This window comes from Arachis ipaensis, chromosome B09, assembly GCF_000816755.2.
Source record: "Arachis ipaensis cultivar K30076 chromosome B09, Araip1.1, whole genome shotgun sequence".
NCBI lineage: Eukaryota > Viridiplantae > Streptophyta > Magnoliopsida > Fabales > Fabaceae > Arachis > Arachis ipaensis.
The window spans coordinates 89241976-89257243 of NC_029793.2; the positions used below are offsets into that span (position 1 = coordinate 89241976).

Below are 15268 nucleotides of genomic sequence, written 5' to 3' on the forward strand. Positions count from 1 at the left end.
AAAGTAGTGTTAGTTAGTTTGTGATCTTAAGGTGTAAATAATATTTTTTTTAACTTTTTACACTGAATTAACCTTTTTATCTTTTTCTTATATATTGGGATTAGACGAGATGTTAAACTTATTCTATATTTTAATACTTTCAAAAAAGAAAAGATATATATAAGATAAGAGGAAGTACAAGTGATATTTTTGAATGTTGTTAGGTTTTGTTTCAGAAATAGAAAAATAAAGATATAAAAATAAAAATGAATATTTTCTATTTTTTGTCTTCAAAATGAAAGAAAATTTTATATTTCTCTTGGTAGCTAAATAAATTTTTATATATTTATCTAATTATTTTTATTTCCAAGATACTATGAATGTATTAATTACTCTTTGCATTGTCTCTTTGTATTTTATTAATATTAAAATATAAATTAATTTTTAATTATTTTTAATATCTTTTTTTAATTATATAAAGTATTTAAAATATATTTTATTTTAATAATTAATAATATATATTATTTCTAAACTTATTTTAAGAATATATGTCAAGAATAAGATTGGATATGCTGACGTATGATTGTATTTAGGTGTATTTAAGTGTTTTCAAAGAGAATTATTTTATTTTTTATTAAAATACGAATGGGTACAGAAGATACGTATATCGGATGAGTATCGATGTGTGTCGTTCTAGAAATGTATCTAATACGGAGACACGACAAATTAAGAAAGTGTCCGTGATTTATATAATGAATTTAGATCTTCTAAATTTTGAATTTTATGTAAAGCGTGATCTTTTATCTTTTAATAATTTTTTTTAATATTTTTTTATTCTATCTATAAAATAAATAATAAAAGATTATATTTTATCTTTTAAAATAAAATTTAAAATTTAGATGATCCAAATTCTTATTCTTATATATAGGTGTATATTATAACATTCTGTTAAAAAAAGAAAACGGTCTATACATAAATAAACATCAAGTAAATTAATAATAATCTGAAAAGGATACAGATTTGTCCAAGTATTGTTGCTTCCTCTCTCGTCTTTTTTCCCCTTTTCATCCCCTTAGGGTTTCTATTTTATTCGGTTTTCTCTTCAATTTTCTAACACAATCGCTTCCAACAGCTTCCATCTATAGAACACCTCAAATATTTTTCTGTGAACTTGTTAACCTAATCTCCAATTAAATCAACTTGTATTTGCCTTTTTTTGCAACTAGAACATCTCAATTCATCAGAGATTTCCCGATTAGGGTATGGACTTTTTGTTCCTTGCTAGGTTTTCAGCTAGTAACTGTAAATTTTGCGTGATTATGGTAAAATTGGCTAAGATTTATTTTGATCATGGTTAATTATTGATTGTTATGATAATCTTGTTGGTTGTGTGCACTGAACAATTCCTAATCATGCAGATGTAGTGATTCTCTCTGATTATTTTTTTGACTTTGCTCGGTACATTTACATTATTGTGGAGAATGATAGCTAAGCTTCTGGAAATCTATCTTTTAGGTTATCGTTGAGATCCTATCAGTGATTTTCTGAGTTATTTAAAATCTTTATGTATTGATCTGGCTGAGAAAATGTGATGAACCTGGGATTTATGAGTGTTGAAGCCATCATTGTTTTCTGAAACTATTTATTAGTGGATATTGATGAACTTAGTGTGGTCAAACTCAAACCGTCAAGACATCTATTTACTTGCTAGGTTTTGTCATTGAGAAATTTTGTTTCTAAATTTGTTTTACATGATAATGTCACCTTTTATATCTAATTAGCAGCTGAAAATAAGCTGTGAAACATGACCTGCTTGTTGTATGGTTCTGATGTGATCATTCATTATCGGACTTTTATGTTTGAGATGAAGTATGGGCGGAATGAAGTATTTTGCTGCCTTAGTATATGAACTTTCACAACCTTGGATATTTCATTAACTTAAAAGAAAGATTAGGATCACAACCTAATTTGAGCATATTTTTTTGTGATCTGATTGATGGTATGAATCTACTTAATGGGTCGGTTCTCACATACATTGGATGGCGCAATCTCCTAGTCCTATTAGGGTCTTCAATTGTGAATTAATTTATTTAACTAAACAACAATATCAGAAAGCAGGATAACAAGAACACTTAAATCATAGTTATCATCAAGAAGGCCATTTGCTTTCATCCAACAAAATGGCAGATCAGAGAGTAAAGGTAACTTCAACAAGTTATTGTAATCCTTCTTTCTGATATTGCTGTTTATTTAGATAGATTTATTTACAATTGAAGAACCATGCCTAAAATAGGACTAGGAGACTGCAGGATTACAAGAACTCTTTGAAGTTACCTTTACTCTCTGATCTGCCATTCTGCTTGATGAAGGCAAATGTAATTGAAAATAACTATGATTTAAGTCCTAAACATTTTTATGGTTTATGGACTAAATAGAAAATCAAAGAAATTGAGATTCTGTGTTGCATGTAGATCTGTTCCCTTATCTGAGCTTATTCTTTGATTCTTTACTTTGATATCTAATGATTGGTCCTTTCCTACTATTTCTTAAGTTACTGGAGTGTAAGGCATTGAATTAGCTTTTGTTGATTTGATCTCTAGCTGTAGTATGTGGTGGAAGTGTGGCAAACCAACAGATTCTGCATTTGTGTGGTCTTAAGAACTCTTTATTATCAAAGTAAGTTTCAGAAAATCAATACAGAAGATCATTTTATTGTTTTTCCAATTGAAAATTATGACTATATCTGACTCGTTAATTCATACAGGGTTGACAAATCAGAGACATTATTTCTGTTGTCTTTTGCATGAGGTTACTGATGGGGACTGAACTCATGAGAATATGTGTTAAAGAAGATAATGATGAGTTTCCTTCAGTACCACCTGGTTTTGAGTCATATACATCTTTCTCGCTGAAAAGGGTAGAAGACAATGAGAAACAAAATGATAAAAATATTACCAGTTCTTCAGTATCCACAAGTGCGTCTGAATCAAATTCGACACAGGTGGTTACCAATATTCAAGTTAGTGATACTGCAAAAGTTCCTAGGACGCTGAGACGCAGACCTTGGATTAATTATGGACAATATGAGAATAGTTATGAGGAAGACTCTGATTGTGAGCGGCTTGATCAAGTTAGTCTTTTGTTGGTTCATTTTTATTTTTGGGTCTGCTCATTGTTAATATACTATATGTCAGATCCTAAATTTCAATTGTACTTCTGGTTTGCATCTCATGTATTAATGTTATTGCAGAATTTCTCCTCAAGACCTTGTCTTCCCAGGGGAGTTATCCGTGGTTGTCCAGATTGCAGTAATTGCCAGAAGGTTGTATTTGCAAGACAGATACATGCTATGCTGCTCTTGGCGTTATTATTTTGTTCATTAATTAATAAATTAAGAAATATAAATATACCCTAACCTATTCTGTCTTCTCTTCTCTTTTATATCAGTGTTATTTCTTTTGTTGTTATTATTATTACTGATATGTGTATTACCATGTTTTATGAATTGGATATTCTCTTATTGAATATGTTAATAAAAAATTGGCGTAGTTTACCATGATCACAAGTGATATTGTAATTACAACCAAAGGAGCTAACCTGAAAACTTTTTGGTCACCTAATTGTAACATAGCAGAAGAAGCTCATCCTAAAATATATTTTTGCATGAGTAATTGGTAACTCAAACTTCTAACAGGTTGTTGCAAGATGGCGACCAGAAGATGCTCGTAGGCCAAAGCTTGAGGATGCTCCTGTTTTCTACCCCACAGAAGAGGTCTGAGTCTGTTCTGTGGCACATTTGAATTCACTTCTGTCCCTGTTTCCTGTTATTGATTTGTTTCCTAAAACTTAGCTTTATTGTAAAATTACTAAATTAGATTGCTGAGCTGTTTGTAACCTTTTTACAGGAGTTTCAAGATACTTTAAAATATATATCGAGCATTCGCTTCAGTGCTGAACCATATGGAATTTGTCGCATTGTTCCCCCTTCTTCTTGGAAACCCCCTTGTCCTCTCAAGGAAAAAAGTATATGGGAGGGTTCTAAATTTGCTACCCGTGTTCAGAGGATTGATAAACTTCAGAATCGTGAATCAGTGAGAAAGATTTCAAGGTTTCAAAGCAATATGAAAAGGAAAAGGAGAAGGGTCACAAGAATGGGAATGGAAAATGGCACTGTTGGAGGACTGGACATGGGACTTTGTGAAGCTGAAAGTTTTGGGTTTGAACCTGGTCCACAATTTACCTTGGAAACATTTCAGAGATATGCCGATGATTTCAAGGATAAATACTTCAGAGAAAATGAGAATGTGTCTCATTTGGGAACCAATACAACAAATTTAAACAGCACCTTTGAGCCTTCTGTGGAAAACATTGAGGGTGAATATTGGCGGATGGTTGAGAGTCCTACTGAAGAAATTGAGGTCAGTTTCCTAATTGTCAGAAATTTTCTACCTAATGAAGTTGTTACCTATTTATTGTGTTCTTTACATGCTCTATTCCTTACTTTTCCTTTTGATATGCTTGTAGGTGCTTTATGGAGCTGATCTGGAAACAGGGGTTTTTGGGAGTGGTTTTCCTAGAAATTCTAGTAATGTTGGTTCCACGTCACATGAAGATTATATAAAGTCTGGCTGGAATTTAAATAACTTTGCGAGGTTACCTGGATCCTTGCTCTGTTATGAAAGCAGTGATATATCTGGTGTTCTAGTGCCATGGTTGTACATAGGAATGTGCTTTTCCTCCTTTTGTTGGGTAAGGACAGCATTTTTCTCATTCACTAGCATTGCTGCATTAGATATACATGAGTACTTTACAATTCATGCTTATAAATGTTATAACTCATAATTACATATTCTTTATTATTATGCTATATTTTTTATTTATGTCGGCATGTTGTGCATTGGTGGCTGTTTATATTATGCTTGTCCATATCCATATGTGTGTTTAATTAGAAGCTGTTCTTAGTGTGCCTTCGTGGATGGAATAGAGAAGGGATGTTTTCGGGTGTGTGCATATGTGAGAATAAGGGGAAATGGGGTATCATATAACGGGCTTCTTTCCCCCCCAGTTTGGTAAATAACTACATTATAGCTATTTGCAGTGTTGAAGTTGTGTCTCCTATGTGCATGTATGTATGTGTTTGTGTGCGCGTGTTATCTTGAAAAATATTACTAGTAGCATCTACTGTTGTTTCTCCTGCTTAATCTTTTCTGTTCGATTTTGGGAATTTGGGTACAGCATGTGGAAGACCACCATTTGTATTCCTTGAATTATATGCATTGGGGTGCTCCAAAAATGTGGTATGGTGTCCCTGGCAAAGATGCTTGCAAATTGGAAGAAGCCATGAGGAAGCATTTACCAGAACTATTTGAAGAACAACCTGACTTGCTTCATAAGCTGGTGAGAAGTTTTTCCACCTCTGCACAAGTATTTGGTTAGGATGTCTGTCAATGAGGATTGTATATTTGTCCCTTGATTCACATGCTGTTCCTTTCCCTTGTTCAGCAAGAATATAGTGGTTCATATATTATCATTAAGTGGAGGTGAAATTTGATCTTCCATTTGTTACCTCGATTTGCTTTGGGTCCATTTTTTTATTCCTGAGCAGTTAGGCTATGCTGGATGTTTTAGTACCTGAACTTCTAACTTTTGCTTTCAGGTCACTCAGCTTTCTCCTTCCATCCTTAAGTCTATGGGAGTGCCAGTTTATAGGTGTGTTCAAAACCCGGGAGAATTTGTTCTGACATTTCCTCGAGCCTATCACTCTGGCTTCAATTGCGGCTTCAACTGTGCAGAGGCTGTTAATGTGGCTCCAGTTGACTGGCTGCCGCATGGGCATATTGCTATAGATCTGTATAAGGAGCAGCGGCGCAAGACTTCTATATCCCACGATAAGCTATTACTGGGGGCTGCAAGGGAAGCTGTAAGAGCCCAGTGGGAGCTTAATTTGCTGAAAAGGAATACTTCTGATAACCTACGATGGAAAGATGTCTGTGGAAAGGATGGTCTTCTAGCAAATGCACTCAAGGTTAGTTCATCTTCATATGATGCAGTATGAGGAGATGATATTTATGAATTTGTGCCAACTTATGATGCAATTATTAATAAAGGGAAGGGTAAATTGTTTGATGCGAGCTGAGCTCCCATACAAGGCATATTATACTTGGGATTTTCCTCATAATGATTCTAGTATTCATGATTACAGTGCTCTGGATTTCTTTTGGTCTGTCCATCCTTCTGTTTCTATATCGCCGTCTTCTGTATTATATTTTAGTTAACTGTAGGGAGACTCTAAATTTTAGCCTAAATATTAAAATGCTACGTTGAGAATTGAACATAAATGCTACATTCTCTTAAAAGCCCAAGGTGTTAAACTGGAACCTATGAATGGTTTATATTTTTGAGAGCAATTATCTGGAAGACTTTAATTTATGTCTAGCACCATATTTGAGATTTTTAGGGTTTGAATAATGTTACCTACGTCATGAACATCAATACCATAAATGGAGTTGGAGTAAACTTAATGCCCAATGGCTTTCTATTGACCATCATGACATTTTATTATATAATTTCGGTGTCATTTCTCTATTCCACCATCTCCAATTGAATCCGCCATGTTGATTGGCCTGTGTTAACAGACTACTTCCTAATATTGTAGCTGCAACTATGGGATTTTTGTTCTCTTTTCTGTTTATTTGAGGTTCTCATTTTTGTTAGATATATTTATTTGTGCCTCTACCTAATTGCTTAACCTTTTAGGAAAATTGGTTCATGACAAAAAGGTCTAAGTTATATCCTTATTATCCTCATTCCTCTAAATAAACATAGAATTTTAGCACAAAACAAAAATGGGCATTGCCCATCCTTCAAGCCCAAAAATGAGGCTTTTATGTGAGGAGGCGTGTTAGATCTAGAACCATTCATGTGCCTCTATTTAACAACTTAAGCTTTTAGGAGAAATGGTTTATGACAATTTTCGTCGAAAAACTTGACTGAGCAAATATTATCTGTCAATTGCAGTTTCAAAGTCTTGGTCTTGATTATGCTTTGTGAATTTAAATTATATAAAGGCAGATCACTGTTACTGTTTTTTATTCAATATTAATTGTGAGATATCTGATTCTGATTTCCTTGTATTTTATTCCCTAGACACGTGTTGAGATGGAGCGAGTCAGAAGGGATTTTCTATGTAATTCGTCACAAGCATTAAAAATGGAGAGTAACTTTGATGCTACAAGTGAAAGGGAATGCAACATTTGCTTTTTTGACTTACACTTATCTGCAGCTGGTTGTCGATGTTCCCCTGATAGATATGCTTGCTTGGATCATGCAAAGCAGTTTTGTTCATGCTCTTGGGATTCCAAATTCTTCCTCTTTCGCTATGATATCAGTGAATTAAATATTCTTGTTGAGGCATTGGAAGGAAAACTAAGTGCTGTATACAGATGGGCAAAATTAGATCTTGGGCTTGCACTGACTTCTTATATTTCAGCAGACAAGGAAAAAGTACTCAAGGAATTGAGATTTCAGTCATCAAACTTGTCTCATTCTCCCAAGGCCAATGTGCATAAAGAGGCGACTTTGCATCAATCAAATGAATTTGTTGAAGACACACAATTAATGGATATCCCAATAGTGGATCAATCAAATTCAGAAAAAGGCAAAGATCAGAGCTTCCCTCAACAAAGGAAATCTGTAGAAGTTGTGTCTCCTTTGAGTCAGAAGAAGGAACGCTTGACACTTGATAATGTACAACCTGCAAATGAGATGGGTAACCGTAAGACTTTTGTCAATAAAGAAGGATCTGCTAATTGCAGAATAAAGCTGAGTCGCCTTGGTTGCCAAACATCTCAAGAAGATTTGTCATTTGTTCTATGTCTTCCTGTGGCTCAGGCTGAGCATGGAGGAGGGAAAAGTTCACTACACAGACGTAACAGTAGTATTATACATCCTAGTGAAGATAAAGTTGATGACATGAAGCCAGATACCAATGGACGGAAGGAGCTTTCTCAAATAGATAAAGCAAGTTCATGTAATAATATGGAAAATACTAAGTTGATCATCCGGATGAAAGATCCTGCCATTATGGGTGACAAGGAAGCTATTACATTTCCCCAAGCAGATAAGAGTTCTGATTCAACTCAGCTTTTGCATGTTAAACAGGAATGCGAAGAAAACAGGGAACCAGCAATAGCTTCTACCCTGATAGATCTTTCTTGTCAAGTTGGTCTTACTGCTGCAGAATCAATTAGAAGTATTCCTGACTCTTTAACTGCAGAGACCAGCAACCGTTGCCAGGAAAGTTCTCTGAGTTCTCTAAATCCACAACATTCTGTCATCACCAAGGTTAAGAATGAGGATACTCAAGAAAAGCTTGGCGGGTGTAGCACTTCTAGTATAGCAGAGAGCGTAAGAGCTGTTAATGGAAACACATGCAGTCTTAACAATTACCGTCAGAAAGGTCCTCGTATTGCAAAGGTTGTCCGGCGTATCAACTGCAATGTTGAGCCTTTAGAATTTGGAGTTGTGCTTTCTGGAAAGTCATGGTGCAGCAGTCAGGCTATATTTCCAAAGGGTATGTAAAAATAATTTGGTCTGTAATGAATTTTAGCTTCTGTGGCAGGGTTTGATTATATGAGTGAGTTTGTGTTTGGTGCAGGATTTAGAAGCCGTGTTAGATACATAAATGTCTTAGACCCATCGAATATGTGCTATTACATTTCAGAAATTCTTGATGCTGGACATGACAGGCCTCTGTTTATGGTACTTTCACCTTGTTTTATATATTCTCTAGTTTAGGCAATTGACTGTCTTCTTTTTAATTGGAGTTTTTTGGCTTGCAATAATATGTTCTTTTTCTCTGCATGTCTGGAAATCATCTTCAATTGTTTTGATATAAATTTTCTTTTGCACTTGGAATTGTCTCTTTCTTGCACGAATTGTGCTTTAGTTTTACCCATTACAAGGCAGAAAAAAGTATTAGAGAGAGATTTTTGGTTTATCTTTGAACTTTGATAGTATTGGTCAGATAAGAACAAAAGAAATGGAAAATCTAATCATGTACTACTAGTAAGGCTCTTGATCAATGTGGCCCAGAGCAAGGGTACAAGGTTGGTTGGCAGCGCTTCAACTCTCCTTCTCATTGCCTAAACCCTCTTAGCTGGGTGTTGTTTGACCAGAGTCCATTGTGAAGAAAACGTAATCAAACTATGTGTGATCTATTGATCTGTTGTAAAGCTTTTGTAAGGAGTGGTTGAGTAATGCATTTCCTGATTTGGTCTAATCAATGTTGAGGGTTGCGATTTTAGAACTCTCTAAAATTAAGTTGCTTTTGTATTTAAAATATATTTGGACAATTTGGTCTGTAAACTCTTGGAACTGGGAGAAAGCATTAACTAATTTGATTTTTTCTTTCCAGGTTTCCTTGGAAAATTGTCCAAGTGAGGTCTTCGTTCACATTTCAGCTGCAAGATGCTGGGAACTAGTAAGAGATAGAGTGAACCAAGAGATTGCAAAACAACATAAGCTGGGAAGGAAGGGTCTTCCTCCTTTACAGCCTCCCGGAAGCCTTGATGGCTTTGAAATGTTTGGGTTTTCTTCACCCGCCATAGTGCAGGTAATTAACTGATCTGGACTTATATAATTCAAAGTGGTCCTTATGAATAAGTCCCGAGCTGAAAGGAAGTTCTATACTGCAGTTCTTGTTTTGTCCCCCCTTCATGAACAAACGCCTAAAGTATATACAAACAGCAAATGCTTTAATTTTTTTTTTATAAGTTGATTCAACAGCATTTCTATATAAATTATTGGTCATTGTAATGCCCCATTTGATTTTCTCAAGGTATGAACTGTATTTGAACAGGCTATTGAGGCACTGGATAGAAGTCGAGTCTGTAGTGAATACTGGGATTCTCGGCCATATTCTCGGCCTCAAGGGCAGATTTCACAACCTCGCCAAACCAATTCAAATGGTGGAAATGGTCAAGGGGTTCTTGTGAATCAGCACTTGCCCAATGGTGGTGTTGCAGCATTACAGAGCTTATTTAGAAAGGCCAATGCTGAAGAATTGAACTCACTGTACAGCATTTTTAGTGATAAGCCAGAGGCTGATCGGAACCTAATCACGCGTCTTCTAAATGAAGAGATTCACAAATCACAACCGTCTTAGGTGATTGAATCATTATTTGGGCGGAATTGTTCATAAGTCTAACCTGTTTTCACATGTAAATTGTAGCTCCTCATCTCAGGTTGCATGCCATTTCCAAGCAACCTTAATCTGTTTTTTGTTTTATTTTTCCACCGCCTGAATGGAGGTTACAGAGAGAAAAAAAAGGAGAAAAAAGAAAATAATATTAATGAGAAAAAGAAAAAGGGAGAAAAAAAAGGAAGGTTGTTTGTTTCCCTTAAAAATTTTGCTTACTTCAAATTGCAGCGGGAATGGAAAATTATTGGCATTTGTTTGCCTTATCGGTTAGATTTGAGAGGTGGAGCTACTGCCGTTTATAATTCATTCTCATTCTGATTCGTATATGACAACTAGTATAAACCGGTGCGATGTACGAGTTTATATTTAAATTTGACATATTAAATTAAAAATAATATTTTATAATCATAATTTTTTTGAGTTTAGTATAACACGATCATTGTCATTATATAATAAATAAATGTATTGAATATGTTTTATCTGTTACACATTTTATCTCAAATCTGAAAATAGAGTTATAGATAAATTAGTTATATTTATAGTAAATATTTATACAAAAATGTAAATCATAACATGCTATTAAAAGGAAAATAATATTATTCTTACCTAATTATTATTAAAAACTTCTTTGAACATGACATTTGTTGTTGATGACTTTGGATTGTCGTCTTCGTCTAGAATTAAAATCCTGAGGCCATTGCGACTATTAACTCTTGACAAAGCAACATAAAGTTGTTCACGGGTGAACACTGATTTTGGCAAGTAAATCCCTACATGTGATAATGATTGACCTTGACTCTTGTTAATGGTCATTGCAAAGCATACTGTTAATGGAAATTGTCTCCGTTAGAACTTAAATGGCTACCCTAAATTTGAAGGGATCAAGTTCATTCTTGGAATGTACATTTTATCTCCAATATTTCTACCGGTCACTACCGTCGCTCCAAATACGTTGCTGCCAAGTTCGTTAACTATTAATCTTGTCTTGTTGCATAAACCTGAAGTCTGGTCTATGTTTTGCAATAGCATTACAGCGATTCCTGGCTTCAAAGTCAACTTGTGATTGGGTAGTCCCGAACATTTGATGTCATTTAGGAACTCTGATGTGAACTATTCTTGTTGTACATCTTCATTCTCATCAGCTTGACATGTTGTGTCAGAACTGAAATACTCCTTTTCCATCTCTAGAAAGATTGTCAAGACAAAATCGTTTACCTTCTCGACACTCTCAAGCGTGGGTGCAAGAATTGCCCTACTTTGAAAATACCTGTAATCTGACATGTTTTGCAACAAATTTGGATATGCAAAGTCTACCGAATGAGAGAGAGAGTCATCAGTAGTTGTAATCAATAGATCATCTGGAATTTCAATTTTTGATTCATCACCAACAACAGAAGCTGATGTCAATATATCGTGTCTACTCCCTTTCGGAATCACCGGAAGTATCTGTCTGAAATCACCTCTTAGAACAACAACCTTACCACCAAATGGTTGATGTGTCTTTTGTTGATCAGTAACTGACATAAGATCTCTGAGTGTTCGATCAAGTGCTTCAAAGCACATTTTATTGAGCATTGGAGCTTCATCTCCAAATTATTAAGCTACTTTGGATGAGCAGCTCAGCCTTCAAACTGCCATGCTTGATGTTGCAAGTAGATTCATCAGTAATTGTAATGGGTATTGAAAATCTAGAATGAGCCATTCTGCCACCAGATAGGAGTAAAGACGCAATTCCACTGGATGCAACATTTAAAACAATCTTTCCTCTATACCGAATAGCAGAAGAAAGTCCATTCCAAATAAATGTCTTACCAAACCCACCATGCCCATAAACGAAGTAAAAATCACCAGAGTCTGTAATAACAGCATTGAGTATCTCATCGAATACTAACCTTTACTCATGAGTCATCTTTTGTTCCGTATATAAATTTGTATGAGTCAACTCACTTGTGTCATATACTAACTCCTCCTCTATTAGCTTATTCTAAAAAAAGAATGTCTTCTTGGTAACCATCTTCACCGTAAGAAAACATCATAGGATACTGAAGAGGAATAAATGCTGTGTGTCTCATGAATTCTTTGTAGATGTCCGAACTTTAATTGAACTATAATATCACGCCCTGCATCTCCAGAATCAAAATCTCATACTATTAGAGCTGCGACCTCGTTAGAAGATGGTAAATTGTAGACTCTTGCATCCTTTGATCTTTTTCGGTACAACTGTAGCCTTATATTTGTGATATCTCCTTGATTCAGGTAGTTTCTCACTATCCTAAATGTGTGAGCAAGAACATTATGTTGATCAATCATGTCCTTGAGGTCTAGAACTAAGGACTGGTCAATGTTGTTACTGGTTGTTCTTGAACTGTATAAAACATTAATTGAAAAATATTAGTATTCCTAATTAACCAAAATCAAAGTATGAACTACCTTAATATGTTTTTAATCAGTTTGGAATGCATGATACAAACCTAAAAATCTCTATCCTGTTTGAGACCTCATTTTCTGTATCATAAATATATAACTGCGCGAATTTTGGTCTTTGTCCCTCAATTGGCACCAAGCTTCCAATTTTGTGGTAGTTTTGTCCACTCACAATGAACCGGGGAGGACCTGTGCCATCATTGATGGAGGTCTCTATTTTACCTTCGAGGGACGTGAAGAAAAACATGCTATTATAAGTTCTTATATTATCCTTAAAATGTTTGCTTCTTTAGTCTGCTGTAGATATTAAATCTTGCAAGAGTTGAGGTGGACGTTGCAAAAATGGCAGTTGTACCTTCCCTCGCATACAACATATTGAGAACTCAATATTGGATCCTGTTTTGGACTTCTCTGATCTCTCCTCATACCACATCATAGCGTCGCAATGCCGACAAAAAAACCTGGGTCATCGATATCTATCACATCTAATAATCACCAAGATAATAAACTATGGTTTAGTTATATCTGCAACAAATATTTTATATAAAAATATACCTTTCTTTCACCATGTGTGGCATAAAAATAATATTTACAAAAATTACCGATGACTGCAATTTATGAATTAAAAAGATGAGATCATATAATACGATTTCATTGTGCCAACCTCAAGACTTATAATTTACATGCATGCTAATCAAGCAATAAGAATTACAATAAATTAATGTTCAAATACAAAAAAATATAATATATAACTATATCTTTGTCAGAATTTTTAAAACTTGTACACTAATCGATAATTTTTTGTTTATAAAAAGCATAACAATAGTAAATAATAAAGTGCTGATATTGCTACTTCTTAGATTACCTGTATTCTCAGCAACATTGAATATGGCCGAATATTCAATTTGTACAGAATTATCTAATACAATCGTGTTTTCAGTAATACCCTCAACTTTTTAAAAATTTTTTGGAAGATTTATAGCCAATTCCTTCAAAAATGATTTTCTTTGTCTCAGGTGTCTTTCTTTTTCAGCTATGCACACTTCTTCTAATTCTTTAGTATCTAAATTTGAATTAGATGTATTTGTCCCTCTAATCATTAGAGATAATACATCAAGTACTTTATATTATAAAAAAAATTAATGTATCCTTAGATTCAAAAGCAAACTACATTATATTACCATTGCTACTGACTATGTTGGTAATGTTGCTACATGTTATCATCATCTCTGTAAAATGTCCTTGCATTGATGTATTATCTGATTAAAGCATCATAATTTAATTAAATTTTTGAATAAGCTGAATTATGAATATATATTATGAAGGTAGTATTAAAGATAAAAGAAGTAAAATTTTAGCTTTGTGATAATTATAATCTATCATGCTTATCTTACCATGCCTCTTTTGAAGTAGCATAGTCTTCCTATTCAGTCTTGCATCCCTTTGCAATCTAATTCGATTTGTGTGCTTGACAGAGCGAAATTCTCGCGCGATCTAGAATTTTTACAATAAATTCGCGTTGTAAGTATAGCTTCTAGACCGACAAGAATTCATTTCTTACAAAAGTTTGGTTGTCACAAGTAACAAAACCCAATAAAATTTATAACTGAAGTATTCAAACCTCGAGTCGTCTTCTCAAGAAATTGCAGGGAGGTATGACTTATTATTAGCTATGGAAAAGGTAGAATTTTGGGTTTTTAAAAAGTTTGAACAAGTAATTTAATTGACAAGAAAAATAAATTAATAATTAATAAAACTCTTGGCAAGGTATGAGAACTGGAATTCCTATCCTAGTTATCCTTATCAATGGTGATGAGAATTGGGTTTTAATCCCACTTAGTTAAGTCAAGTGGACTAATTAATTTCATCCTCAAGTCTTAGCCTTTCCTTTGGAAAGGCTAGAGTTATTAGAACTCAAATTAATCAACAACTCCCAATTTCAACCACTGCTTTATTTGATAACTCAAGCGTCACCAATTACTTAACCAGAGCCAAAAGGGAGAAAATATCTAAATTAAATTAAAAGCATTCATATAAATAAAGCAAAGTAAAGTCAAATATGAAATATCTCAAATTATATTAAATAAAACATTCAAATCTAAATACGAAGAATTCATAAGCCAAATTGGTAACATGAGTCAGATACGAATAAAAGCATTAGAATAAATAAAAATATAAAAGGAATATTGAACCTGAGAAGAAGTTGAAATCCTAAATCCTAATATAAATCCTAAGAGAGAGGAAAGAACCTCTCTCTCTAAAAACTACATCTAATCCTAAAACTATGTGAATATGAATGTATATGAGTTGTGTGATGAATGGATGTATTCTCCCACTTTATAGCCTCTAATCTGTGTTTTCTGGGCCGAGAACTGGGTCAAAAACAGCCCAGAATTCGTTGGTTTCGAATTCAAACAAGCTGGTTTTTCGCCACTGCGACGTGTCCGCATGGATCACGCGTTCGAGTCACTTATCGTCAGGGCAACTATGGTAAATTATATATCAAATCGAAGCCCCGGACGTTAGCTTTCTAATGCAACTAGAAACGTATCATTTGGACCTCTGTAGCTCAAGTTATGACTATTTTAGTGCGAGAAGGTCAGGCTGACAGTTTTGCAGTTCCTTCAACTTCTTGTATTCCTTCCACTTTTGCATGCTTCCTTT

At 34.3% G+C, this 15268-nt stretch overlaps 1 protein-coding gene and 1 pseudogene across 2 annotated transcripts; one reads left to right on the forward strand and one right to left on the reverse strand.

Moving 5' to 3' along the window:
- On the forward strand, nucleotides 970-10506 carry LOC107618013 (putative lysine-specific demethylase JMJ16). Of its 2 annotated transcripts, XM_021112368.1 has the most exons (14): nucleotides 970-1239; nucleotides 2091-2180; nucleotides 2580-2655; nucleotides 2744-3109; nucleotides 3230-3301; nucleotides 3674-3751; nucleotides 3885-4397; nucleotides 4504-4728; nucleotides 5215-5376; nucleotides 5636-6004; nucleotides 7126-8551; nucleotides 8636-8739; nucleotides 9395-9592; nucleotides 9839-10506. In XM_021112368.1, the coding sequence occupies exons 4-14, from the start codon at nucleotides 2783-2785 to the stop codon at nucleotides 10142-10144; spliced, it is 3780 nt and encodes a 1259-aa protein (XP_020968027.1). In that variant the 5' UTR covers nucleotides 970-1239; nucleotides 2091-2180; nucleotides 2580-2655; nucleotides 2744-2782; the 3' UTR covers nucleotides 10145-10506. The 2 variants fall into 2 exon arrangements, with proteins under 2 accessions (XP_020968027.1, XP_016175414.1); XM_016319928.2 differs by lacking the exon at nucleotides 2091-2180.
- On the reverse strand, nucleotides 10799-12851 carry LOC107615683 (annotated as a pseudogene).